The following is a 27,373-nucleotide window of genomic DNA, read 5'->3' as shown; positions in this document are numbered from 1 at the left end:
GATGATTCGTAATTGGTTATTGCTGTTCTTTGAGAAAGTAGTTGCTCTTAGAAGTAGTTTTTGATGGTGCTTTAACCACTCAGCTCTGCCAATGGTTCTAATCATTTACGGCTTAGACCCTAGAGTTCCCAGGTGGACAATCACATGGTCTGAAGTCACAAGCGCTTCCTCTCTTCTAGGCCAGCTTTTCTCTTCCCTCCTTATCTTACTCTGTCAGCAGCACCCCTGTGATCTTGGGAATGCTTGCTTTGTTCCCAGCAACCAAGGTTTCCTTGTTTGGGACTTCATATTTTATCACAAGAAGTCTCATTATTTTTTTTTAAATTGGCAAAAAAACAAGAAGTCATATGATGTATTAGTAAGTACCTCCTGGGGAAATTTAATTTATAAGCTTCTCCAAATATTAGTGGTCTTAGAAATTTTGCCCACTTTATAAAAGTCACAAAATAAACATTATATTTCTTTTGCTTCATTAAAACATTTTAATCAGATTTTAATATTTGATCATTTCATGTATGTTGCATTTATAGAATGAATTTATTTCTATAGCATTTGGCTGAAGGTTTGTGTGACTGAAGAATCAGTATGATGCATTTATTTATATGATCTGACCCTTTAAATAATGTAGTAGATGGAGGTGGCTTCTTTGATGGGGAACCTTCATCACGTCATAAAATGCTACTGCAGAGACTCCCACTAACAGTAAAGATATTTCCACACCTCCCCCCACCACGGTTTTCTGAACATGGTGACCTTGTTTGTGATACCAATTCACCTTCATTTGCCTGTGGTGATTTTAGCCTCTCTCTGTTGTGGAGCAGAGCCCTACGTGGGTTTTTACTCTATTCACGGAAGTTTGCCTTCCCTGCTAAATGCATGAATCCAAATGACAATAGAATTGTCCAGTGTTGCAAATGTGAAAAAAACCTTCCTAAATGCCCCGCTCTGCTGGGACTGTGCTGGGAAGGTCCCTCTTCATGGCCTTGCCCAGCGCTAGGACTGCAGGGCCCCCTCCAGGCTCGTTCTCCTTGTGGCCTTAGAGACACAAAGGTTTAATAAACTTCAAAGCTAACTTTGCTCCCGGCTCATCTTGCTGCAGGAGAAATCTCTTGCCCATCAGCCAAGGACCAGTTCCTGGCTTGAGCTCAGCCGGCACTATGCCTCCCATCGACACGTTAAATATTTCTTAGTGCCTTGGCTTTTCGGGTTTCCCTGCCCTGGTTAGCAGTTAGCTTTGCTGTTAGTTACTTCTGGGGGAAGGCCCTTGCTGCGGGATGAAGGAAGCCACATCTAGAATGAGCAGAGGGAGAACAGCAAGGGGGTTAGGAGCGTGGTCTTTGGAGGCCCCTGACTTGACTGTGAATTCCAGCTCCAGTACTTGGGAGCTGTGGGGTGTCAGACAAGTCACACCATTTTGCTAAGCCACGGCTTCCTTAGGTGCTAACCCTGGTGAATCATACATGGGGAGCCATGGGGGCTCCATGAGAAAGGGAGTGACAACTGTAGCAGCTCATGACACGTGGGGAACAGCTGTATGGGTTTTCTGCCTCCCCCCCCCCAAATGAAGGACTACACATCGGGCGGCTTAGACAGCAGAAACATTGCTTCTCAGCTCCGGAGGCTTGAAGTCTAAAATCAAGGTGTCCTCGGCAGGGTTGGTTCCTTCTGAATCTGTTCTGTCCTTCTCGTCCTAGCTTCTGGTGGGATGCTGGCCACCTCTGACATTCCTTGTCTTGTTCATGCATCACCCTCCTCTCTATCTTCGTCTGCACGTGGCCTTCTCTCTGTGAGAGTATCTGTGTCCCAACTCCCCCCTTTTATAAGGACACCCGCCATATTGGATCAGGGCCCACCCTAATGACCTCATTTCAGCCTGAATACCTTAGGACTTCAACATATGAATTCTGGGGAGACACAGTTTAACCCATGACAATATTCAATAAATCATTTCGATTTTAAGATTTTCAATAACAAATCGAAACCAGGAGAATTACCTCCAGATGAGAGAGACCGCAGGTTCTCTGCTGGGCCATGCAATTTCTTGAACATCCAGAGAACTCTTAGACAGAAAAAAGTAAATTCTGTTGAGCTGAGTTGCCCGAGAACTTAAATGGGGAATAACCTGAGGATCTTCATCTCAGAAGGAAACAAGCTGGGAAGCTCAGACACCGGGCTCTTTTGCTCCCTCTGCATCACTGTATGGAAGAGCCCCTGGGGAGGAAAGAGAGGGTGCTCCCCTGCAAAGTGCTTTGCTTGACAGCTGCAGGCAAGAGCTGTGTCTGTTAAAGATGTTCAGTTTTTGCAAGAGCCAGGTAACTGGCAGGAGTTTGGGGGGGGGGTCAGGTTGCTAAGCAACAGATTTCTCCTTTCCTGGGGAGGCCACGAAGCATCTCATTCCCCTTGTCCAGATGTCTCTTCTTTGGTGAAGGCTGCATTTAGAGAATCGATGGCATTTTAAAACTTTTTTGGGGGTGATGGTGAAGGGCAGGTGTGTATATATGTAATCAGTTAACAAAATCTACACAGAAAGCCCTCCTGTTGGAAATGACATTGTTGACATTTCCTTTGCTGCTTTTTGGCTCTTTTTCTTATTGAATTGTATACGAGCATCAGGGTTGTTTGACTACTGGTCCTCTTCAGAAATGGAAGTTAAGGATCAATGGACTGCCAAGTTGAGGTGTGATATCAAGCCTCGCTCCTTCTTTACTTTCAAATTTCAAGTGCTAGTGATAAAAAAGCAATTACCTCTTATCTTTTGTTGGGAAAAAAGATAAGCCCCAAACCCACTTACATTTCTCTTTATTTTTACGTCACCATGTTTGTTTAATCTTGGGCATTTGTATTCCAGCTTCTGAGGACTTGGCAGGGGAATGGTTGACTTGCCAAATCCAGCCCTTGGAAGCTTTGTTTTAGGGGAAATCAAAAGCCGGTGATCAAGGACCCCGAGCCTCCTTACCTGGCCAGACTTCTTGCTGTGGAATTTTCAGGGCTGCTTTTGAATGGCAGACATTTTTATCAGACTCAGGCAGGGCTCTGAAAGAGTTCAAGGGCATTTTTGTCTGTAACAACACAAATACGGCTTTAGGCATTGTTTTGTGGTGGACGGTCTCAGTATTGAGAGCACAGGTGGAAACTGTTTCTTTCCTTGCGGCCAGTGCAGCTTGGTGGGGAAGCTTTGGCTTGGTGTCGGGCAGGACTGGGTTTGCATCCCTGCTACACTCAGGAAACGGGAACAGGCTTCACTCTTTCCTGATCTTGCGCAGAATCAGGACTAGGGCAATGAGAGGGACTTCGGCATATTTACCAAAGAGTGCTTACTGAACACTGCCTCAAACCACCACCCCCCCAGCGCCCCCCTCCCAAGCTCAAAGTTGTATCAAGCCCTCCTGCCCATCCACAGATGGAGGACGTTCTGTGTGCTACAGAGGGACTGCTCGTCCCAGACTGCAGACTTGCTTCCCATGTCAGTGCCTGCTGATTCCCAGGGCAGCACCACTGAAGAGGCCCCTTCCAGGACCAGTAACGTGCAAAGGGTGGGCTTCCCCCAACCATGTCCCTCCTATACCCCAGATGGCTCTTTAGGGGCTGCACCTTTGTTCCACACCAATAGGGAAAGGAGTAGGAATCAAGATTCTGCCCCACCTATCGCCTAATCGTGGTCGCTGAAGTGGCAACTCAGATTTTCCTTGGAGAAGAGGTACCATGGGCAGGGATTATAGCACTCACACCTAATGTGGGAGTAAGCTGGCTTGCACAGGAGGTTCCAGGACAGCTGTGCTACACACACGGGTTTTTATGGCTTATCGTTTTCCATGCCAGTCTCCCTAACACAGAGGTTCTGAGGGCAAAGGCCTGACTGAGTAGATAGAAAGTGGAGAGTGCTTGTCTGTGGCCTACAGAAAAACAAAACAAAACAAATAAAAGCCACCCTTTTAGTTCTAATGGCAAGATCCAAGACACATTAAAGGAAAATGAAAAAAAAATTATCTCTAGAATCAGAATCCCTGCTGCGGTGGGTTTCCATTATAAATATTTTCCTCCCTGTTTCCTTTACATCCATGGATTTCAAACAATGCACTTGATTTGTAGAGGTCTGTAGAGCATAACGTCATGTTTTGCAATCTGGTAGCAGGGAATCTATTAAGGATATCGTGATAAATTTGGAGATCTGTTGAAAAATTTTCTGGGCCTTGAAATGAAAAGACATGGCTCTTCCTGTGAGTGGGACCTCCGATGCTGTGAGCAAGCCACCTGGGCATCAGCTCCTCAGCGAGGTGGGAGTGGCTGGTTTCTGTTCCCATAGGAAGCATGGAGTTTATGGGGGCAACTGTGACCCCACAGAGACTCGCCAAGGGAAACAACCCTGTGCAGACCTGGCCAGGGTGTTGAAAGACAGTGTCATGTCCCCACGTATGCCTGCCAGGTGAATGGGAGCCTGCTGAGAGTTTCCAGATTCACCAGTTATGCCCCATTTCTGTAACTTTGCTGAGGGAGGAGGGAAGCAGAACAAGAAAACAACAGCAACAAATAAATGGGGAATTCATTCTAGGGATTTTGATATTTCTTAGTAGAAGAATGAAGGTTGTCAGGACGCCATGGCATCATCATTTTTTCTTCCCTGGGGAGTGAGCAAGTAAGTAATTCCTTAAAGTGAGTGGGGTGCTTATTTGGGCTGATGGGAAATGGGCTGTGAAAATTTAACTTTGCCAAAGTCAAAGTTGGTGTCAGGTCCTCCAGTGTCTGAGTTCATTTCTCATGACTCTATCTCCCCAAGTACCAGATTAGGCAGTGGGGATGCCAAGGTGGAGGCACCTGTCCCTACGAGATCCATTCCACCTAGGGAAGCAACTGTTGACCACCACAATACATTGGGGAGAAGTGCCCTGGAAACACAGAAGAGCAACTGGTTGTTTTTTTTTCTGGGGGCAAAAGCTTCCAGAGGGAAGTAGTTTGGGCTGGGCCTTAAATTGTAAGACAGATTTCCCGCGTTGAAAGGGACTTACTCTGAAATGGCACTATTGGGACTCCTGCTGGGTTTATATGAATGGGGTTCAACAGTATAGAGCCAAGCCCCCCCCCCTTTTTTTAAAGAATGCTTGTTTTCTGCTCACTCTGCATATGAGTCCTGACTCCACTTACTGGGGTTTGATCTGGGGTCACCCTACTTTGATGGAACCCAGTAAAAGCTCCAGGGCCAAGGTCTGAGAGCTCCTGGGGCCAAGGGAAGTGCTGAGGCATGGGACAAAGATGTAGTTGTGATGCCAGCCACTGGGGGGGGGGGGAGGGATGGTCTCAGAGCCCAGCCTCCGTGTCATCTTGGGAAGGGACATCTGCAGTAGCTGATAGTTCTGCCAAATGTCCCTTGGGAGGCAAAACTACCCCAGCTGAGAACCAATGACCATATTCATGAGGGACGTCGATCTATAATCCTTCTTTCTCTCTCTCTCTATTTTTTGTAACGTCTTCGTCAGGTACTGCTGTTAGTCTGGTAGGGTGTGCTGGCTGCCTCTAATTTCTCAAGAGTCTTGTAGTATTTTGGCTTTTTTTTTTCTTAAAGTTCATCTTTCCCAAATATGCCTACAGGCTGCCTGAGCTAAGACTTGGTTTTCTTCCATCTCATTCTATTCCTTGTTTCCAGTGAAGCCCTCTGTGCCTGGAGTTTTCCTTATAAAAGGTTTTTGATAATGACTGAATTTCTTTACTGGCTAAAGGACTCTTAAGATTTTCTGTCTTATCTTGTGTCAATTTTGGTGAGTTGTATTTTATTTATTTCATTTATTTATTAATTTATTATTTTTAAAAATTGTTTTTTATTTTTTTAGGTAAGTTGTATTTTTCTTAAGCAATTTGTACATCGTTTCCATTTTGTTGAATTTATTCCTTTAAAATGTATTCATAATATCTGCTCATTATCCTTTTCATGCCTGTAGTCTCAACACATTCCTGACAGTGGCTATTTGTATGTGTTTTTAATGTTTCTCTTGATTGATTTTGTTGTTTTCCCCTCAAAAGCCCCAATTTTGGCCATGTTAATTTTTTTCATTTTTTTCCCCAGCTGTTTCATTAATTTCTGCTCTTATTTTGATTTGCTTTTTGTCACCCATGTTGATGAGTGTACCTGTAGTTTATTTATTTTCACTGCTGGATTGTTGAATATCTCATTGTTTATAAGCTCTATCAAAGTACATTTTGGTTGTTTTCAGTTTTTTGCCATTAAAAGCATGATGCTATGGACAGTCTTGTAAATCCTGGTGTTGATGAACAGGTTTTATTTTACATACACACCATATTTCTTTTATCCTAAAATGCATTTTTAAAATATTTTAATACATCCAAAATCAGAATGTGTTGTAAAATTAGTGGCATCTTAGAGCATAATTGGAAGTTTTCTTTCTTCCTTGGTGATACAGAAAATAGTGGTACAACTTATAATCCATGAAGTGTTAGATTTAGATGAAATACTGTAAATAAGAGCTAAATTGCTCATCTTTACCTTCCACTAGGTTACTTTCACAGTGGTTGTATTAGCTGATGCTCACCAGCCATGCATGGGAGTCGCTGTTGCCCCACGTCTTTACCAATAACTAGTATTGTTATTTTTTTACCAGTTGGGTAGACATGAAATGGCCTCTTATGATGATTTCATTTTCATTTCTCTATTTACTAATGAGGTTATTCAGCCTCATGAATAACCTCATGAATGAGGCTGAATAACCTCATTTTATATATTTTATATATACATATATACAATAGGTATATATATATATCTGTATCTTTTCAGTTGCTTAGTGAACATTCTCTTCCAAGAAATGTTGTGTTCTGTCTTTGCCTGTTTTTCCATTGAGTTGCTAGTCTTTCTCAAATTAATTTATAGAAGCTTTTCACTTTTTTATTTAAATTCAATTAGTTAACATATAGAGTATCATTAGTTTCAGATACAGAAGTTTTTTTAGTTTTGATACTCTCTCTTTGTTTTGTGGGTTACAAATATCTTTTTCTAATTTGTAGCTTGCTTCTTTTTATCACATTATTAATGGTCAGAAATTCTTAATACTTGAATTAATCAAACTTTTATTTAGTAGTGTTTGCTTTGAGAACATTTTAAAGATATAATTTCTGACCTAAGATCATAAAGATATTAACTATTTTATCTCTTAGCAGTCTTTTTAAAAATTTTTTTAAGAGACTTATTTGACAGAGAGAGAGAGAGCATGCACGCACAAGCAGGGGGAATGGCAGGTAGCGGGAGAGAGAAAAGCAGGCTGAGCAGGGAGACTGATGTGGGGCTCCATCCCGGGTCCCTGAGCCAAAGGCAGACACTTAACTGACTGAGCCACCCAGGCACCCCTCTTAATAGTCTTAAAGCTTTACCTTTCAGATTACAGTTTTTAGATTATCTGGAGTTGATTTGTGGGCGTGGTAAGAAGTAGGGAACAAATTTTGGTTTTTTGGTTTTTTTTTAAAGATTTTATTTATTTATTTGAGACAGAATGAGAGAGAGAGAGAGAGCTCATGAGAGGGAGGAGGGTCAGAGGGAGAAGCAGGCTCCCCGCCGAGCAGGGAGCCCGATGCGGGACTCGATCCAGGGACTCCAGGATCATGACCTGAGCCGAAGGCAGTCGCTTAACCAACTGAACCACCCAGGCGCCCCCAAATTTTGGTTTTTAAAGTAATGACAACTAATTGTCCCAGCATCATTTATTATGGTTTGTTTTTATCCATACCACCTCATTATTTTTCACATTTCATATATGGGAGTGTGTCTTTCTGGGTTCTTATTCTTTTCCATTAGTTGTTTTTTTGTTTGTTTATTCCTTTAGCAGTGCACTGATGTTTTCTTTACATCTTTAAAGTAAATTTTTTATATCTGATAGGGCAATTCCTCTGCCCGGACTATTTGTGTTTCTGAATTTCTCCAAAAAGCAGACCATTGATATTCCTGTCCTCCTAGGTTTGACATATCCCCTCACACACACAAAGAGGCTGTGGTCATCTGGGCATCCCAGAGAATCCCACAGTAAGCTGGGCATCAACAACTAGGTTATGCTAAAAGGCTCCCAACCCAGGTGGTGGGATTGTTCCCTTAGAAGGACTTGAGAGTCTAACCTGCTGGATGAGGTTGGAATTGATGAACCCGTTTTGCAGATGAGGAAATCAAAACAAGGCAAGCAACTTTTTCAGTTCACACGGCTAGTCCATGGCGAACCTGGCCTTGAGTACAGGTTGGTTTTGTGTGTTTCCACTGACCTCCCAACAGAGCAGGGTTTCCTGTGACCCTGCACCCTTATTTGCTCAGGAAGTTTTCTCCCTATGCCCAGATGAGCTCTCAAGTGTTACCCTTCATTCAGTTTCAGGTTCAGCCCCACCTAGCCCTACCCCACATGTTTTTCAAGAAGTAAGAGCGGCTCAGCTTGCTTTTTCTACCCAAGTACACTTCTCATGTTCTTCGTTAGCCTATTTGTAAAAAAATGATCTGTTCTTAAGCTTCTAAAACTCCCTTAGACTGGTAAGTGTGTTATCCCTCTCTTTGCTCAGATACCTGGAACTGCTAAATCTTAGCGTTTGCTCCTTTCTTCATATTCCTAAGACCTGGTGGACCCACTGCTGGGTGTCTTCTTAGGCACCTCTCCTTCATGTCTCTGTGCAAGTATAAAGGATGGAAAGGCCTTTCTGGGGAGCCAGCAGGAGAGCTGTAATTACTGAAACTAATGCTTCATCTCTCTCTAAAGTTCAAGTTCATTAGGGAAACTTTATCTTGTCATTCTAGTTTCTGGTTTCTGATGAGCTGGTACTTACTTTGCAATCAAGAGTAAAAATGTTGAATTATAATAATAACTAGAATCATTAACTTTTGCTAAAATGTGAAACTGCATATTAGCTCCACACAGGCAGAGATTTTCTTGTGTTTTGCTCATTGCTGTGATTTCAGGGCCTATACTGGCCCATGGTTGATGCTATATATATATTCACTGAATAAATAAATAAGAGAATTGTATTGGGTGCTTCCTATACACTAAGCCACATGCAAAGGGTTTTCAGTGTGTCTTCTCTCTTATTGCTCGTAACATTCCAGTGAAATAGACATCATGATCCCTGTTTTGCAGATGGGGAAACTGAGGCAGAGAGAATTAGGTGACTTGTCTAAGTCACAAATTTTTTGTTATTTATTTTTTATTGAAGTATAATCAATATACAGTGCTATTATTAGTTTCAGCTGTACATATAATGATTCAACTTTTTTTAAGTTTTTATTTGAATTTCACTTAGCTAACATACAGTGTAATATTAGTTCTGGGTGATTCAACATTTCTATACATTACTCAGTGCTCCTCATGATAAGTATACTCTTAATCCCCTTTATCTATTTCACTCCCCACCCGCCCTCCCACTTCCTCTCTGGCAACCACTTGTTTTCTGTATTTAAGAGTCTGTTATTTATTTTTTCTCTCTTGAAGTCACAAAGTTCTTACGTGGTCAAGGTAAATTCAAGCTCTTATCTGTAGGATGCCAAAGAACATTCTCTTAGGCTCCATGTAGTGATGCCACTCACAGTGAAGGTACATTGATGTGAAGTGCTGTCATATGGGAATCTGTGAATCACTGTTGTTCCATTCACTCATTTATGGGGGTGGGGGAAAGGGAGGTATCATTAGCATCTTTTTCCTAGAGTTTCTATAAAAAGACAAGTAACCCAATTTAAAAATAGACCTTTGTCCAGAGAACACATACAAACAGCAAATAATCACATGAAAAGGTATAAAACATTTTCATTAGGAAAATGCAAATCAAAACTACAATAAGATGGTACTGGGATGGCTCTAGTCAAAAAGATGGAGGGGCGCCTAGTTGGCTCAGTCAGTTGAGCATCTGACTTTGGCTCAGGTCATGATCTCGGGGTCCTGGGATCGAGCCCCATGTCAGGCTCCCTGCTCACGAAGAGCCTGTTTCTCTCTCTCCCTCTGCTCCTCCCCCTGCTCATATTCTATCTCAAATAAATAAATAAAATATATTTTAAAAAAAGATGGAGAGGAACAAGTCTTGGCAAAGATGAGGAAAAAGTGGAACCCTCATACGTTGCTAGTGGGAATTTAAAATGGTGCAGTCACTTTGGAAAACAGTTTGACATTTCCTCAAGAAATTAAACATGCAGTTACGTTAGGACCCAGCAATTCTGCTCCTAGGTATAGAACCATGGGACAGAAAACCTGCATCCACATAAAACCTTATACACAAATGTTCATAGTAGCGTTATTCATTAAAACAAAAAGTGGAAACAATTCAAATGTGCGTCAGCTGATGAACAGATGCAGGGTACATGGTGTATTCTTGCAATGGGATGTTATTCAGCCACAGAAAGGAATGAGAACCTCGCACGTACTATAGCAGGGATGAACCTTAGACACGTGATGTTCAGTGAAAGAAGCCAAACACATAAGACCACATGCTGTATGATTCCATTTATAGGAAATGTCCAGAATAAGCAAATCCAGAGAAAGAAGATTAGTGGTTGCCAGAGACTGGGGTGAAGGGGTGATGGGGAGTAATGGGTAGGGGGCTTCTCTGGAGGGCCATGAGAATGTCCCGGAATCATCTAGTGGTGATGGTTGCACGACTTTGTCAATATACAAAACCATCGAATTGTACACTGTAAAGGGTAAACTTTATGGTATGTGAGTTATAGCTCAATAAAGCTGTTATTAAAAAAAAATCAGCTGCGGAAAGGGAAGGTCAGCCCCGCTGGGAGGGATGCAGTAGAAGATAGTGTGCGGGAGAGCCGGAGATCAGGGCTTCCAGGAGGGAGCCTGACTCCGCCACTCCCCAGCTGGAGCTGCTCCAGCAAGCCCTGCCCTACACCCAGCCTCGGTTTCCCGTTTTTGCAAAGTGGCAGGTGTGAACAAGCCAGTACCCTTCGATCCTGAGATGCCTCCACGTTTCAGGGGGCGGTTTTCCTGGCTCTTGCCTGCGTTCAGGGTCCGTTAGAGCAGGAGGGACGAGTAGGGAAGGAACTCAGAGCTCTGGATCTTGGCTCCATTAAACAAGAGCAACCGGAGAGCAGCAAAGATGGAAAACCCGCATCACTCAAAACCCGAAGCACGCCCCGCGAGCAGAGCAACCTCGCCCATCTGCCCTTGCAGCTGCTAAGCCGTCGGGGAGGAGAGCTGTATGGGAGGCCACTCGGCTTCCTGCGCAGACCCCCCCGGGAGCGCCGCACAGTGTGGACGAGCATCTCGCAGCCTGTGCGTTTCCTGCAGTGCGGGGCTCTGGGATCTGCGTCAGGCCCAGCAGCTCTTCCCCCAGTGCTGCCCGAGGCTCTTACGCCAGAGGTTTGCAAAAATGAGAGATGGGAGTCCAGGCGCCCTCGGGGGCGGCACCACCCTCGTGTGGCCAGCGCAGGGGGCAGCCTGCTTCAGCCTGGTTTCCTCTGGGCGGGCTCCTGCTCTAGGCTCCAGACGGGCCCGGGCCGAGTCGGGCAGATGGCAGTGAGGAAGAGGACCCCCAAACCAGAGTCACGTTGCCCGTTGGGGAGGAGAGGAAATCCATGCTGACATCCTATGAAAATATTTCTGGGGCTTGTTTACACAACGAACCCAGAGCCCACAGGTCCTCTTGGTGTCACTGGAGTGTGTGGTTGGAGCTGGGCCCGAGGCAGCTCCAGGTTCTTTGGCAGGAGGTTTCCCAGACGGCCCATTTTTCTTCCTTGCCTGATTGGTTGCTATCCAGGCCTGAACTCAAAGCCAACGATTCATCGTCGCTCATCCTGCAGAAAGCTGCCTCGGTGGCGAGTCTGCCAAGTGGGTCCTGTGGCAGCCTGGGTCACACCGGGGGAGCAGGGGTGGGGGCTTTTCTGGTCCCTGTTGTCCATTCCAGGGTCCCAGTTTTCTGCCACCACCTGTGAAGGCAGAAGGGCCCCTATGAACTCAAACCACTCTATGACTTTCAGTACCAGGTAATAATGACTTTTGTTCAGCGAGCTTGAGTTCCTTGAAGAACAGGGTGCGTAATGTTGTTTTCCACTTGGTGAAAGAAGCAAGCTGGAGTGGAAATGACGTGTTCTCACACGCACACACCCTCAAATGTCCCCAACACCTTTCGGCTGGCAGTCTTGGGACAGGGCTGCATGGCAGAGCTAGACAGTGTCTCTGAGGCCGTGCAGGCCCCAGCCACTCCACATGTCACAGACGGGGAAGCTGAGCCTGGAAGATGGGCTGACCTGCTCAAGGTCATGGTTGAGTGGCCAGGTGGGATCTGAGCCCAACGTCCTTGCCGCCTGTCTGGACTCTGCCCGCCATGTCATGCTGTGTCCCTTTTAAAGCCAAAAGAAAGGAGGGAACACTGCATTGTTTCAACCTCTTCCACCGTTCCTTTGTGCTGCCCAGACCCAGGCCCCCTGCTTACGTGAGTCTGCCCATTCCCTGGGAGCCCAGCAGAAGCCCTGCCCCCGCCACCGCGAGGCCCTGGTTTTCTCTGACCTGGGCTGCACCCCCTTCCCCCACTCATGGAGTGGTTTTGAGAAGAGAGCTGTGTTCTCTCCTTTCCACATTGGAGCCCACACTGAAGGTATTTGGGTTACATGACAAAGGCCACCTCTGCTTACTTGCTTACCTCTGTCAAGGACTTAAAACAAGACCCCTTCCCTGTTGCCCTCCCCACTGTGCATGTGGGTACAAAGGGGGGGAAATTATAATTTTTCAAAGATTTTTTTTTTTAAGATTTTACTTATTTATTATTTGAGAGAGACAAAGAGAGCATGGGTGGAGAGAGGGAGAAGCAGACTCCCTGCCGAGCGGGGAGCCCGACGCGGGGCTTGATCCCAAGACCCTGGGATCATGACCTGAACTGAAGGCAGACGCTTAACCGATGGAGCCACCCAGGTGCCCGCCCCTCAAAGATGCTTTTAAGAGGGCTACTAAAATGATCCCTCCATGCGTCTATCTCTTTGCCCTACCTCCCCTTCAAAAAAAGAACTCTAGTGTTTGCTAAGAAAAAATCTGGTGATAAGACCAACAGGAAATCAGAATGAAAGGCAGAAGGTGACCTGCAGAAAGAATCGAAAGCAGGAACTCGAAGCAATATTTGTATGACCGTGTTCACGGCAGCATTATTCACAATAGCTGAGGGGTGCAAGCAACCCAATGTCCACTGACACATGAACAGAGAAACAAAATGTGCTCCAGACAGACAGTGGAATATTACTCAGCCTTGAGGAGGAAGGAAATGCAGAGGCCACCTACAGCTCGCAGGAACTCTGAGGACACGCTCAGCGAAACAAGCCAGGCGCAGAAGCAGAAACGCTGTGTGATTCCACGTATGTTAGGTTTCTAGAGTAGTCAAGTTTATAGAGACGGAGAGTAGAATGGTGGATTCCAGGGCCTGGGGGATGGGGAATGGGGAATTCGTTTTTATGGGGACAGAGTTTCAGTTGTACAAGATGAGAGAGTTCTGGGGCTGGATGGTGGTGGTGGTTGCATAACAGTGGGAATATACTGAATGCCGCTGAATTGGATACTACAAATGGTTGACATGGTAACTTTGTATATGTGTATTTCACCCCAGTTGAGCGGTTAAAAAGGCGACAGTCCACAAGAGGAAATGATCAAATCCACATGGCATTGAAAGAGGTCTAGTTTTGTGTCTCCTTTTCCCGTTAGGCTATGAGCTTTTCAAAGACGGGGACTCCAGTGCCCTATTCATCTTTGCTACTCTAGCACCTAACTCAGGTCCTCAAAGATGTTGGGTTCTCATTAAACGTTTGTGGCACTGAGGTCGTGGTGTGATTACATGAATACCGTACACGAGTGGGCGTCAGGGCTTACAGACTGGTGCATATGCACGATCACATTTGGTGCACAGCCCTTGTGCTGTCCCCCAGGGAGCCAGCCCGGACACCAAGGGCCAGAGACACGGTGCCTCAGATCCCAGGCATCTCAGAAATCAGCTACAAAATGGCTGCAAAATTAGTGGATAGACTTTTAAGACATCTTTCTTACCTTAATTTTCTGAGATAAAAATTCTGTGTAAAATTGTAGCTGATAACGGATTCTGCTTTCTCTAGGGCCCTTTGGGTGCCAGGCACGGTGCTGAGCCCACAAAACCTTTACTTACCCCATTTCATAGTTCCCAGCCGTACAGCGTCTATGTCAACATGACTCTCTGTCCGAGGAGCAAACACAGCCTTGGAGGTGGTATGTCTTGTCCGAGGTCATAGCATTAGAATGTGGTGATGCCGGGTGTCACCTCAGCCCTGTCACCAAAACCCAGGCACTTTCTCAGGCTTCAGACATGTTACCAGATCTATGGGTTCTTCCTGTTTCTACCTTTTCTACGGGTACAGTGATCATTAATATTGCAAAGTCTTAGCTTGAGGCTCACTGGATGGGCAACACTTGCAGGTTATTTAAATGAGGCTCAGCTTCCTCACCTGTAAAACGGGGGTGATAATAGCACTCTCCTCATAAGGCCATTTTGAGCATTGAAGGAGATGACACTGTATCCAACATCGGTTGTCTTGCAGAGAGGGAAAAGGAAATTTTAGCCGTTAAGATGTATTAGTGACACTGACCAGACTCAAAGCACTTTGGGATTATCCAGTGAAATTTACACTGGTTTGTTTATGAAAAGGCTTACAGAGGTGCTGTTCATTTGTGTAATGACCCATGCTTTCACTGTCTTATCCCAGGGGATGAAACTACTTTCCCTAGGAAACAGCGTATTTCATTTGAAAGGCAATGAGTTATGCAATTTATCATGTCTCCTTTTGGCCTTGGCTGTTGCAAACTCGCCCTTAGGTTGTGATCCAGCTAAGATCCATTCATCTTTAGTGTCATCTTTAGTCCAGGCGTTATGGGTCAGCGATTTCTCCAGCTCATCACTTGCTTCTTAACCAACTGAGCCACCCAGGCACCCCATCACTTGCTTCTTTTATCACAGTTTTACCTTTTTAAAAAAATCCTTCTTGCTAACTATAAGCTACCTCAAATGTGGTCAGGCATAAATTTTTTTTTAAATTTTTTTATTCTTATGTTAATCCCCATACATTACATCATTAGTTTTAGATGTAGTGTTCCATGATTCATTGTTTGTGCACAACACCCAGTGCTCCATGCAGAATGTGCCCTCCTCAATACCCACCACCAGGCTAACCCATCCTCCCACCCCCCTCCCCTCTAGAACCCTCAGTTTGTTTTTCAGAGTCCATCGTCTCTCACGGTTCCTCTACCCCTCCGATTTCCCCCCGTTCATTCTTCCCCTCGTGCTACCTTCTTCTTCTTCTTCTTCTTTTTTTTCTTAACATATATTGCATTATTTGTTTCAGAGGTACAGATCTGAGATTCAACAGTCTTGCACAATTCACAGCACTTACCAGAGCACATACCCTCCCCAGTGTCTATTACCCAGTCACCCCCTCCCTCCCACCGCACCCCCACTCCAGCAACCCTCAGTTTGTTTCCTGCAATTAAGAATTCCTCATATCAGTGAGGTCATATGATACATGTCTTTCTCTGATTGACTTATTTCGCTCAACATAATACCCTCCAGTTCCATCCACGTCGTTGCAAATGGCAAGATCTCATTCCTTTTGATGGCTGCATAATATTCCATTGTATATATATACCACATCTTCTTTATCCATTCATCTGTCGATGGACATCTTGGCTCTTTCCACAGTTTGGCTATTGTGGACATTGCTGCTATAAACATCGGGGTGCATGTACCCTTTCGGATCCCTACTTTTGTATCTTTGGGGTAAATACCCAGTAGTGCAATTGCTGGATCATATGGTAGCTCTATTTTCAACTTTTTGAGGAACCTCCATACAGTTTTCCAGAGTGGCTGCACCAGGTTGCATTCCCACCAACAGTATAGGAGGGTTCCCCTTTCTCCGCATCCCCGCCAACATCTGTCGTTTCCTGACTTGTTAATTTTAGCCATTCTGACTGGTGTGAGGTGGTATCTCATTGAGGTTTTGATTTGGATTTCCCTGATGCCGAGCAATATTGAGCACTTTTTCATATGTCTGTTGGCCATTTGGATGTCTTCTTTGGAAAAATGTCTGTTCATGTCTTCTGCCCATTTCTTTTTTTTAAAGATTTTATTTATTTATTTGAGAGAGAGAGAATGAGAGAGAGCACATGAGAGGGGGGAGGGTCAGAGGGAGAAGCAGACTCCCTGCCGAGCAGGGAGCCCGATGCGGGACTCGATCCAGGGACTCCAGGATCATGACCTGAGCCGAAGGCAGTCGCCCAACCAGCTGAGCCACCCAGGCGCCCATCTTCTGCCCATTTCTTGATTGGATTCCTTGTTCTTTGGGTGTTGAGTTTGATGAGTTCTTTATAGATTTTGGATACTAGCCCTTTATCTGATATGTCATTTGCAAATATCTTCTCCCATTCTGTCAGTTGTCTTTTGGTTTTGTTGACTGTTTCCTTTGCTTTGCAAAAGCTTTTTATCTTGATGAAGTCTCAATAGTTCATTTTTGCTCTTGCTTCCCTTGCCTTTGGCGATGTTTCTAGGAAGAAGTTGCTTCGGCTGAGGTCAAAGAGGTTGCTGCCTGTGTTTTCCTTTAGGATTTTGATGGACTCCTGTCTCACATTGAGGTCTTTCAACCATTTGGAGTCTATTTTTGTGTGTGGTGTAAGGAAATGGTCCAGTTTCATTCTTCTGCATGTGGCTGTCCAATTTTCCCAACACCATTTGTTGAAGAGACTGTCTTTGTTCCATTGGACATTCTTTCCTGCTTTGTCAAACATTAGTTGACCATAGAGTTGAGGGTCCATTTCTGGGCTCTCTATTCTGTTCCATTGATCTATGTGCCTGTTTTTGTGCCAGTACCATACTGTCTTGATGATGACAGCTTTGTAATAGAGCTTGAAGTCTGGAATTGTGATGCCGTGGTCAGGCATAAATTATAAAACAATGTTCATTATAATTTAGTGTCAAAGATGTTTTATTAAATTGTATGAAAACCAATTGTTCTTACAATAGCTTGCATGGTAAACAGGCTGTCCTATTGCCCAATATTCTAGATAACCTGGTTTGCAGAATTTGGTAACATAGTAAAAGTGGGTTAAACATTAACATTGTGATTTTTTCTGAATGCATTTTCATACTCAGGGAACTTTTAAACAGTAAAAATGCGGCTTGGTAAGAGAACAAGCATCATCAAAACCAGGCAAAAAATAAAGTACTCACACGTTGGGGAGGAAGAGGAGAAGTTGGTATCTGACTTTAGGCAGGAGAGAGAATAGCTCCTTGTCTTGCATCTCAGTGCTCTGCAGAACACTTTTAAATAATGGTCGTGCGAACTTTTCTTACTTGTCAAAGCAGCCTCAGATAGAAACATCAAAGTGATGATTGTTGCTGTTGCTAATGAGAAATGGAACCCAGGTAGACTCCCTGCCCCATCCTTAGTTGCCACATAAACATTCTGGTGACTTCATCACAGGTAGAACACTCTGAGGTTCTTCAGCCCAGGGCGGACGGTGGGAGCCTGACTCATTCCAAGAGTAGTTACAGATGTAAACGGTGCCTGCTTTTTCTTCTTCTTCTTCTTTTTTTTTTTTTTTAGCCAAAAACATCCTTGTCATTAACAGACCTTTGAAACGGAGTCAAATGTCTTTGAAACACCAGTGGAATATGATAAAACTGTCCGAGGAAGGTATGTTGTGATTTTTTTCCCCTGCAGATGTAACTCTTATCAAAATATAAAATAATTGGTTCATTCGGTCAACATTCCGTGAGCGTCCTCAGTTGGCCAGGTGCTGGACTAGGCACGGGAGGAAGGAGATGAATAGGACGTCCCCTAAAGACCTCAGTCCACTCGGGGAGAGCCTCGTGAACAGTTAATTACAGAACATTATAGTAAGGACGGACGTAGTGACAGCCTGTCGGGGGCACGGATGCGGGTTGAATTGTGTTCCCCCCAAAAGATATGTTGGAGTCCTAACCCCCAATACCTGTGAATGTGACCTAATTTGGAAATGGAGTCCTTGCAGATACAGTCAAGATGAGGTCAGACTGGATTAGGGTGGGCCTTAAATCCAGTGTCTGGTGCCCTTTGTAAAGAGAGAGATTTGCAGACACGGAGACACATGACAATGGACACAGACATGAGAGTTCTGTTGCCATAAGCTAAGGGACACTAAGGCCAGCCGGCAGCCACCAGCAGCTAGCGAAAGGCAAGGGAGGGTTCTCCCCCGGGTCCTTCAGAAACAGCATGGCCCTGCCAACACCTTGATTTCAGATTTCTGGCTTCCAGAACTGCGAGAGAATAAATTCCTGTTACCGCTTCATTTGTGATCATTAGTTATGGCAGCCCTAGGAGATGAAGACAGGCACCAGCACAGACCAGAGGGCAATGCAGGGCAGAGGCAGCCCAAGCAGCCCTTGTCACAGGAGATGCTCCCGAGCTGTATCCGAGGGTGAGAAGTGAGCTAGGCGGGAAAACCGGAAAGGTGGCACCTGAGAACAAAGAGACATGGAAGCCACCACAACTGGGAAGTAGCTGCAGGCTTGTTTTAAGGATTTTGAGCCTGGTCTCCTGGAGCCCCAGGATCCCATGCACACGAGCTCAGGTTTTTATGTGTATGTTTCCCAGGCCCTGTTCGGGGACCTGGGTGGGGAGGGCAAGGGGGGCATCCTTTCATTAGATTGTTCAAAGGAGCCACAAGGTCACAAACTGGTGATGTCAAGGGGATTGAGGGGAACCAGACAAGAGACGAGGCTGGTGGGGTCACCAGCTTGACCATGACCCTGCTGAAACCAGGCAGTACAGGGGAGATTAAACAGATGGGATGGAGCAGAGCCTATTTCGTAAGAGAAAACAGGCATTGGCTTTCCGCTGGACACTGGAAGTGAGAGAAAGGAGGGGCATGGAAGGGGACACCTCGATTTCTATTGTGGGGCATAGGAGGATGGGGGCCGCTCACCAAGATAATGGATGCAGGGTTGGCAGGGGGAGGAGAGGCAGAGGAGGCCGGTGGTGGCAGCGACCTGCAGCGAGTCGGCTGGTTCCCTTTCAAACTAGCCAAGCTTGAGCCTGGTTCTAGCTGATGCTCACGGATGAGATCTGGGTCCTTCCTTGGCGTTGGTTTATGAAGCAAGCAAAGGCCACGATGTGTCTGAGGTCTGGCACGAGAGCCCAGAGGGAGAACAGGGGGGTCAAGGAGAGAACCTGCAAAGGAAAGCAAGACACAGCAGCCAGGAGGGAGGAAGACAGAAGACCCGTTGTCCTGGAAGTCAAAGATGGAGAGATCCTCCAGAGACACTGGGTAGCTAACAGGGTCAGATCCCATAGAAGTGACAAATTTAAGTTTGACAAGTGATTCTGAGAAACATCTATTTAGAAATATTTTCAGAAGGTATTGTTAAAGCATGGTGAAGGCTCCGAGCAATCCGTGGCTCCTGTAAGACTGAAAATGAGGAAGGGCATTTACAGTCCCAGAAGTGGGCACCTGGATATGCCTTCTCTGTCCCTGATGTGCATGATAGGAAGACAGACAGGGTGCTCACTAAGCTAACTGAAGGCTGGGCGCTCCCCAGGTGCAGTTGGTGGAGTGATTCGCCGGGCAATGCGCGATGGTGCTCGTGTGCTATTTCTGCAGCGACAACTCAAGCTGTGTTGGGTGCTGTGTGGGAACTGTCGGGATTTCTCGCTCCTGCCCTGGGCTTCACCCAGTGTGCCCCTGGCCATTCTCCAAATATGCTGCATTTTCCTGCTCTTATACCTTTAGCCATTCCCGCTTTTCTCGTTCGCCTTGACTCGGACTCTGTCACCTTCTCTCCACCCCACTTGCACATTTGTCTAAATTCACCCCTCCTATGGGTCCATTTCAAGTGTCCCCCTCCCAAACCCTGCTGGGGTCCCTAGGTGTGCAGTGTTCTCTCTGTGGCTCGCTGAGCCATGGGTGGGAGAGCTGCTCTCCTGGGCCCCCAACACCCTGGGTGCTACATCAGTTCTTGCTCTGGATTCTATGGCTAAAGCACATCTTCCTCCAGAGAGGAGATCTGGATTCCAGGATTATCTGGCTCAAGGCCTCATGAGTGACATGATGCTTGTGGCCTCTGGGAAGGGGCTCAAAGTTGGGGCTGGGTGGCTTTGGATGAGTGTTTCAGGCTGGTGGAGACAGAAGCACGGACAATCCTTCCATCCGTCTCAGCAGAGAAAACCTCCCCAGACATGCCCGTGTGCTGACACACTCCCTGGGGCCACAGGACCAGAGCACTGGGCACCAAACACAACTGAGCCATAAACCAGCAATGAATTTTTGGCTAATTAGGCTGATGTTTAAATTCATTTCAGAATAAAAGTCAACATGCTGACCTTCTTGATGGCTTCATTTTAATTGAAGCCATTGATTAAAAGTCCACTTAGATCCTCTAGATACAGTTTTCTAAAAGCCGTGGGGTGTTTTTGCATCAAAAGCATGTGGTTTCCTCCTGCAGCCTCAAAGTCATCATTTGTGGAAGAAGAGCTTGTTGGCCTAAGACCAGCAGTGTTCTTGGACCTGAGCTGCATCAGATGTTCTGTAGGGCTTGCTAAAACTTTGATGGCAGAGCCCCACCTGAGTTTCTATTCAGTAGATCTGCAGGTCAGCGGGTGGGACCCAAGAAGGTGCATTTCTAACAAGCTTACCCATGATGAAGAGGCTGGTGGTCTAGGAGCCTCACTTTGAAAGCCCTCACTCTTAAACAACACTGTGAAGTAGGACCCCATTGGGTTTCCAAGAAGCAGAACCTGAGGCAGGGATTGGGGGGCATGTGGGAGAGGGTGCTGTCCAGGAAAGGACTGTGAGAGAGTTAAGGAGCCCTGATGGGGTCTCAGGTACACTCTGGCGCTTGGGTTACACTTGGAGCATAAATAACAGAGCTTCCTGGCTTTTGTACCCACTTCTTGTCTTCCCCCCCACCCCGGGCTGTGGGCCAACCTAGAGAAAGGCATAGCCTCCCCAGAGGATGGTTCTCAGAGAAGAGTGAAGCTGTGAGTCACTGACAGCTATGACCTCCCAACAGCTGGGGAATAGGCCAGCCCGCCACAGCAGGGCATGAACAGAGACAGCTCCAGGTTCTAATTTCGTAGAGGGGAAACCAGAATCAATGAGGTTATGTGAACTCTACAAAGCGACACAACTAGAATTTGGCCCCGGGCTGCTGGATTTCTGTGATGACCTACAACTACCTGGTGTATGTGCTGCAGGGGCTCGGGGCCTGCCCACCCTCTGCCGGTTTCCTTTTAACCAGGACAATTTCTTGATGTAGAGTGGACTTCACTGGGAGAGGTCAGGGCCAGACCAGCTCCCACTGTGGAGAGAAGGAACAGACCGGTCTGGACCCCTCCTGTCCTTACACCGGGAGCAGGACCAAGGCCAGGTGCAATCCATTCTGGTTAATGCATTTTCTGTATTGGAGACATGAACCCTTTCCCCGTGAAACTGGTGGATCCCCACGACTGGAAAAGCCAAAACTTTTACTCTTGTTCATGCTAACCTGCCCCGAGTGTCGCCCCTGCTTTGCCTTCCTCAGAGATGCCAGTGCAGGTCACCCGATGGTGGGAGCCTTACTGGTGGTGACAGTTATGTGGTCAGGTGGGAGGGCACTGGCGGGGGTGGAGGGTTGTGTTGTTACCACATGCTGGGCACTCTCTCAGGCCTTGCTATTCAGTCTCATTATTTCTTATCACCACCCTAGGAGATGGGTCTTGCTTCCTCTGACACATGGGAAAATAAAACCCTGACAATTTAAGTAACTTACCCCAAATTACTTAAATTGACCAAGTGGTTAGTGGCAGAGACGGATTTGAATCAGGGTCTTTCTTTCCCAGATTCTACACTTTTAGCCACTCTAGTAACCCACCTCATGTCCTTTGAGGTCATTATGTCAGGCATCCTCCTGTGTGGCTTTAGTCCTACCTCATTTTCACTCAAAACTAGGTTCATGGCTCTAAGTTCCTGGTTCTGGGAATTCTCACACATATTGAAAATTTTCTTTTAATGTTCCCATTATGTGGCTCATAAGTTTTTGTTTCCTTTCTTTCAATAAACAGCACGTTGTAAGTGCTTACCCTTGTTTGCTACATAGACTTTATAGTTGTTGTTTTAAAGGCCCTACATTTCATCCAATGCAGCTACCTCAGTCTCCCCAACTAGTCTGTGATGGGCATAACGGTGGTGCCCCCAAATATGTCCATGTCCCTAGAATTGGTGGACATCTTAACCTTTCATGGCAAAAGGGACTTTGCAGATTGAAGGACCTTGAGATGGGACAGTTCTCCTGGATGATCTGTGGACCCAATCTAATGACAAGGCTCCTGGTAGGAGGAAAGTGGGAGGGTCAGAGAGAATGAGAAGACATGGTGGAGGCAGAGGTTGAGTGACGTGGGGCCAGGAGCCAAGGAAAGCCGGCTGCTTCTTGAAGCTGGAAAAGGCAAGGAGACAGACCCTCCCTAGAGTCTCCTGAAGAGTGCAGCCAGCTGAGACCTTGACTGGAGCCCTGTGAGACGGGCATTGGACATCTGATGTCCAGAGCTTAAGGTATCACATCTGTGTTGTTGGAGCCTCGAAGTTGGTGGCCACTGATGTAACAGCCACAGGCCACTAACACACAGCCCCTGCTTGTCTGGCCCCGGTGCTGTCCCTCCTCCCCACGGGGGTGAGGCCACTTCCCCAGAGCTGATGCTGATCCCATGTCATCGTGTTCTGGGCATTGTGCACATTGTGCTGAGGGCTAGTTAGTTAGGTCAGTTGAACTTACCCAGTCCCTCTATAAAGTTGGCTCCCTTGTCACCCCCACTTCACAGCAAGGAGCCAAGGGATGCTGAGTGACTTGCCCAAAGTCACACATGTAGCTAGAGACTCTGGGACTGAGTGCGGTCTGACGCTAGTGACCATCTGGGCCTGGGGTGGGAAGTGGTGCCGCCTTGGTGACGCTCATGAACAGTCATAAGCAGTGTGGTTTATCAGGCATTAACCCCAGGTCCCACCCTGGGGCCACCTACTTTATACACACGCGCCTCAGTGCCTCAGTGACAAGGCTGGGCAGGAGGTGTTCTTCTCTGCATTTTAGAAATTCATTTTAAAATGAATTTTAAAATTCAGAAGAAACTCTGAGAAGATGAATAACTCATCTACTGCATCTGAATTTGGGGCTAGGTGGCACTGGACCGGGAGGCCCCCAAGCCGGTGCTGACTTTAGAGTCCTTGACACGATGCTGCCTGACTAGAGCCAGGGATTTCCATCTTCATCAGCTTTATTGTCAGCTCATCATGATGTATCGACTCTGCTCAGAAGTCCATGAGATCTTTCAGGTCTTATATTTGCGCTTCATGAAAAGTAATCTGTGCACATCATCTGGGATGACTATCTCTGTCACTCAAGAATGGGCAGAGATGGAGGCATAACCACATGTATGGGGTGGGGCTGGGGGGGCCCTGTCATCACCTAAGGACGAGGTGAAACATGAGCAGGTTTCAGATGGGTCAGTAGGGGCCCTTGAAATTCCTGCAAGCCATGTCCTGACCCCTTTGCAAACCTGCCAAACATAAAAATACTATAGCGTATCATTTGCTCCATAAAATGCTTTGAATTATTTTAAAATGCTTTAAATTGAGTTATTTGAATTATATGTAAATTTTTAATGAATGCTTCTCATGAGTTGATGAAGACAGGACTCTAACTTAGGGAGGTGCTTCTTAAATCTCCTTTTTCTCATCACCAGCACCAAGCTGTTGGGGAACCATTCCTTGTAGGCTCTGGAAAGGTCACTTTCCCCAAAATATCTGCATTTGGAAGGCAGCATTGTTACCAGGGCTCCAGAGACTGGGCCACACAAACTCTCCTCTTTACTCCATCTTCCTGTGTTTGTAGACATTCCCGCATTAGCAACAGGTGCCCAGGCGGATTATAGTGCTGCTGAGTTGTGGATTCTATCCAGGGCTCCATGAGGAGTGCAGGGTAGGTTTGGTGGATCAGGAAATTCCACATTATCCATCCTTTCGAAACTCATGGGTGGTGGGGCCGCAACAGGAATCCAGGTTCAAAATTCTTGGCCGCCTGCTGTGTGCCCTTGGATCTGATGATATCCTGGGCCATCAGGGTGGTAGGTGTCTCTGTGGAGGGCTGTCCACAGTGTCTCACTTATCCCACAAAATTATCCCCAGCTATTCCAAAGCAGCTTCATTATCCGTGTCTGGGCCACTCATGGCTCCTTTAAGTACTGTTGTGTTAAGAGATTGGTTGGAAGTTGGTCTTATGTTTCAGCCTTTCTTAATTCTAGTGGTGTTGGGAACCTCTTAGATGTGATTTTCTCTCCTGCTGGGTGTGAACCCGGGATGAGGCAGAATGTGAGCAGTCCAAACTTGTTCAACTATTACCGAATCTAGGAACATAAGCAACTGCGTGAAGGAAGGAATCTTGCAGCCTAATTGTAAACTAAAGAATAATAAAAGCAGGGAGCCTAAATCAGGGGATAGAATGAATGAGGGAAATGTACAAGGTTTTATCATGGATCAGAATATACGAGATTCACCCTTGGCTGGTACAATACCTGACTAGGTGACGTGGAACTTTATAGTAGAGTTATAGATTCCATCTTATCCTTTCATATACTAAAAAGTAGCAATATTATCTCCTTTTGCCTAGGATTACGGGACAACCAGTACAATACAAACGATCAAATTGCCTTTAAAAATCTTCAGTCTGATGTTACAGAGAAGAAATCTGACTTCACCGAGGTAACATGTTTCTAACTTCTTGAGTAGTCAGCAAAATACAGCCAACTATAAAATATGATAATTGGCCTACTTATGATGTGTTTGCATTTTATTTTGTTTAGTCAGAACTGAATTAAGGCAGCAGAAAATCTAACCATCGATGACTAAGACTTGTTACATTAAAGTGTGCACTGTATATTTATTTATTTATTTATTTAATTTTTTTTAAAGATTTTATTTATCCATTTCAGAGAGAGAATGAGAGAGAGCACATGAGAGGGGGGAGGGTCAGAGGGAGAAGCAGGCTCCCCGCCGAGCAGGGAGCCCGATGCGGGACTCGATCCAGGGACTCCAGGATCATGACCTGAGCCGAAGGCAGTCGCTTAACCAACTAAGCCACTCAGGCGCCCTGAGTCTCAATTTTAAACCAAAATTAATCTGCCGGAGAGAGACAGAATGATGCCATGCAGCATTTCGAAGGCGGAGAAGAGAGAATTGGAAATCTAACAAACTGGTATACATCGTTGTATCTGCAAAAAGCGTCAGTTGTCTGAAATAGGGAGAAAATTAGAGGTCGTATTTATAAAATGAAATGTTTCTGATCCCAGAGAACAAAGCACTCTGTACAGGGTGGTTAATATTGCCAATGTATCACACACCAGGTTCTGGCTAATTGACTGACCCATTGCATCTTTCCCACGATCCTGGGAGGGAGGTATTATTATTATACCCATTTTGCAGGTGAGAAAAGTAAAGCTCCAGTAGCTCTGGTAGTTGACTTGCCCTGAACCTCCCAGCTCATAAGCTGTTGGGCTCAGAGCTTCTGTTCTTATCTTGCTCTAAAGGGCTGGCATAGAGGAAGGCCCAGTTAACAGATCTTAAAGTGTGAACTTCCCTGCCTGAAAGAATCATCCAGGGTGTTAGTTTATAAGACCTCTGTCGTCTTTCACAAATGGATCATCTGCCACCACCTTTTGTAATTCTAAGAGATTGTGGGATTAGAAGAGTCGATGTCTCATGACAGATTAAAGTGGCAAGGGTATATGTAAAAAAAAAATCCCCCCCAAATGGTTGTCGTAGGTATTATCCTTTGATTTAGTTTTGCATTTAATGAAGCTCAGAGACCCCAGGCCTGAACTCCCACACGATGGAGAAAGGATGCTAATCTGGGTGTGAGATCTAGTCATCAATACTTACAATACTTGCATCAAGCCCTTTCTCTGTGGAAGCACCAAGCTCACTCTCTGAAGATACAAAGATGCCCGGCTGTGACTCATCTGTTTCTGGGGAGCAGGAGAAGGAATCTCAGGTTGAAGGGAAGGGAATGAGCAGGAGGAACAGTGGATCCTTGAGAATCGCCCTTGGGAGGACGTACCCAGTTAAGAAGGGCAGGATAATGATGAAGTTGATTGCTACTCTTTTTTTTTTTTAAGATTTTATTTATTTATTTGAGAGAGAGAATGAGACAGAGAGCATGAGAGGGGGGAGGGTCAGAGAGAGAGGCAGACTCCCTGCCGAGCAGGGAGCCCGATGCGGGACTCGATCCCGGGACTCCAGGATCATGACCTGAGCCGAAGGCAGTCGCTTAACCAACTGAGCCACGCAGGCGCCCCCCGATTGCTGCTCTTTTTAAGAAAGATAGCAGCTGAAGATCTTTCCCACCTGTTTTTCACACTGAGCTGGCAAATTCCAGCATTTTCCTGTTGATGTTAAAATTAATCAGTTTGGGGACACCTGGGTGGCTCAGTCGGTTAAGCCTCTGCCTTCGCCTCAGGTCATGATCCCAGTGTCCTGGGATCGAGTCCCACATCGGGCTCCTTGCTCAGCAAGGAGCCTGCTTCTCCTTCTGCCTGACTCTGTCTCTCTCTCTGATAAATAAATAAAATCTTAAAAAAAAATTAATCAGTTTGGTTATTAGTGATATAGATCTTTGGGGCCATGCGGCTGGGTCTCCAGAACACACACACACACACACACACACATTTTCTGTGACTGAACTCCCAGAAATCACACCTTCTAAACATCTGCTTTGGAATGATCTGAACTATCTACTTTGATCGTATCAGTAGTGTGACTTTCAAATTTCCCTCCTAACTTTGAGCTTTTAAAGCTTGTCCCTGTGTGTTTGTTATAAGGATACTGTAAGATGATGAAACACTCCGAACGGATGCCCTTCCTTTGTAACTGCCATAAATCTCCGCCTCTCCTCTGGAGCCGGTGGAAGATTGATCACTTTTCCTTTCAAAATTCGTTGAAGCTGTAGAAATGATATGCAGGCACTTCTTCAACCAAGTGATTATTTAAAAGGAATGAAATATGGAACAGAGTTTTCGTCTTTGAAAAAACAATTTAAATTTTCCTGATAACAAAAGTAATGGCAGCTCCATGTAGACACTTAGGAAAATATAGAAATATATAAGGAAGAAAATATTTATATATATTTCATTCCCTTATTTTTCCCATGCAATTTTTTTTTACATAAAACTATAATGTATATCAACTTTTATAGCTCTCTTTTATTACATAACATTCCATCACAAGCAATTTCCCATGGCATTTATTTTTTTATTTTTTTATTTTTTAAAAGATTTTATTTATTTGACAGAGCACAAGCAGAGGGAGAGAGAGAGAGAGAGAGAAGCAGGCTCCCTGCTGGGCAAGGAGCCCGA

At 45.6% G+C, this 27,373-nt stretch overlaps 1 protein-coding gene across 3 annotated transcripts in view; it reads left to right on the top strand.

Annotated features, from left to right (window-relative positions):
- CUNH10orf90 (chromosome unknown C10orf90 homolog) overlaps positions 1 to 27,373 on the top strand; it is a 215,615-nt gene that overhangs the window by 109,156 nt on the left and 79,086 nt on the right. For 2 of the 3 annotated variants that reach the window (XM_034986012.1, XM_034985990.1), the window contains exon 3: positions 24,634 to 24,725. In XM_034986012.1, coding sequence (XP_034841903.1) covers positions 24,634 to 24,725 — 92 coding nt within the window. Of the gene's footprint in view, positions 1 to 17,634; positions 17,657 to 24,633; positions 24,726 to 27,373 lie in introns of those variants that run through there. The other variant, XM_034986002.1, reaches the window with a different exon arrangement.

Source organism: Mirounga leonina, unplaced genomic scaffold, assembly GCF_011800145.1.
Source record: "Mirounga leonina isolate KUSES-001 unplaced genomic scaffold, KU_Mleo_1.0 Mir_114, whole genome shotgun sequence".
Taxonomy (NCBI): domain Eukaryota; kingdom Metazoa; phylum Chordata; class Mammalia; order Carnivora; family Phocidae; genus Mirounga; species Mirounga leonina.
The sequence above is the reverse complement of the archived record's forward strand: the minus strand, read 5'-3'. Positions and strand labels throughout refer to the sequence as shown.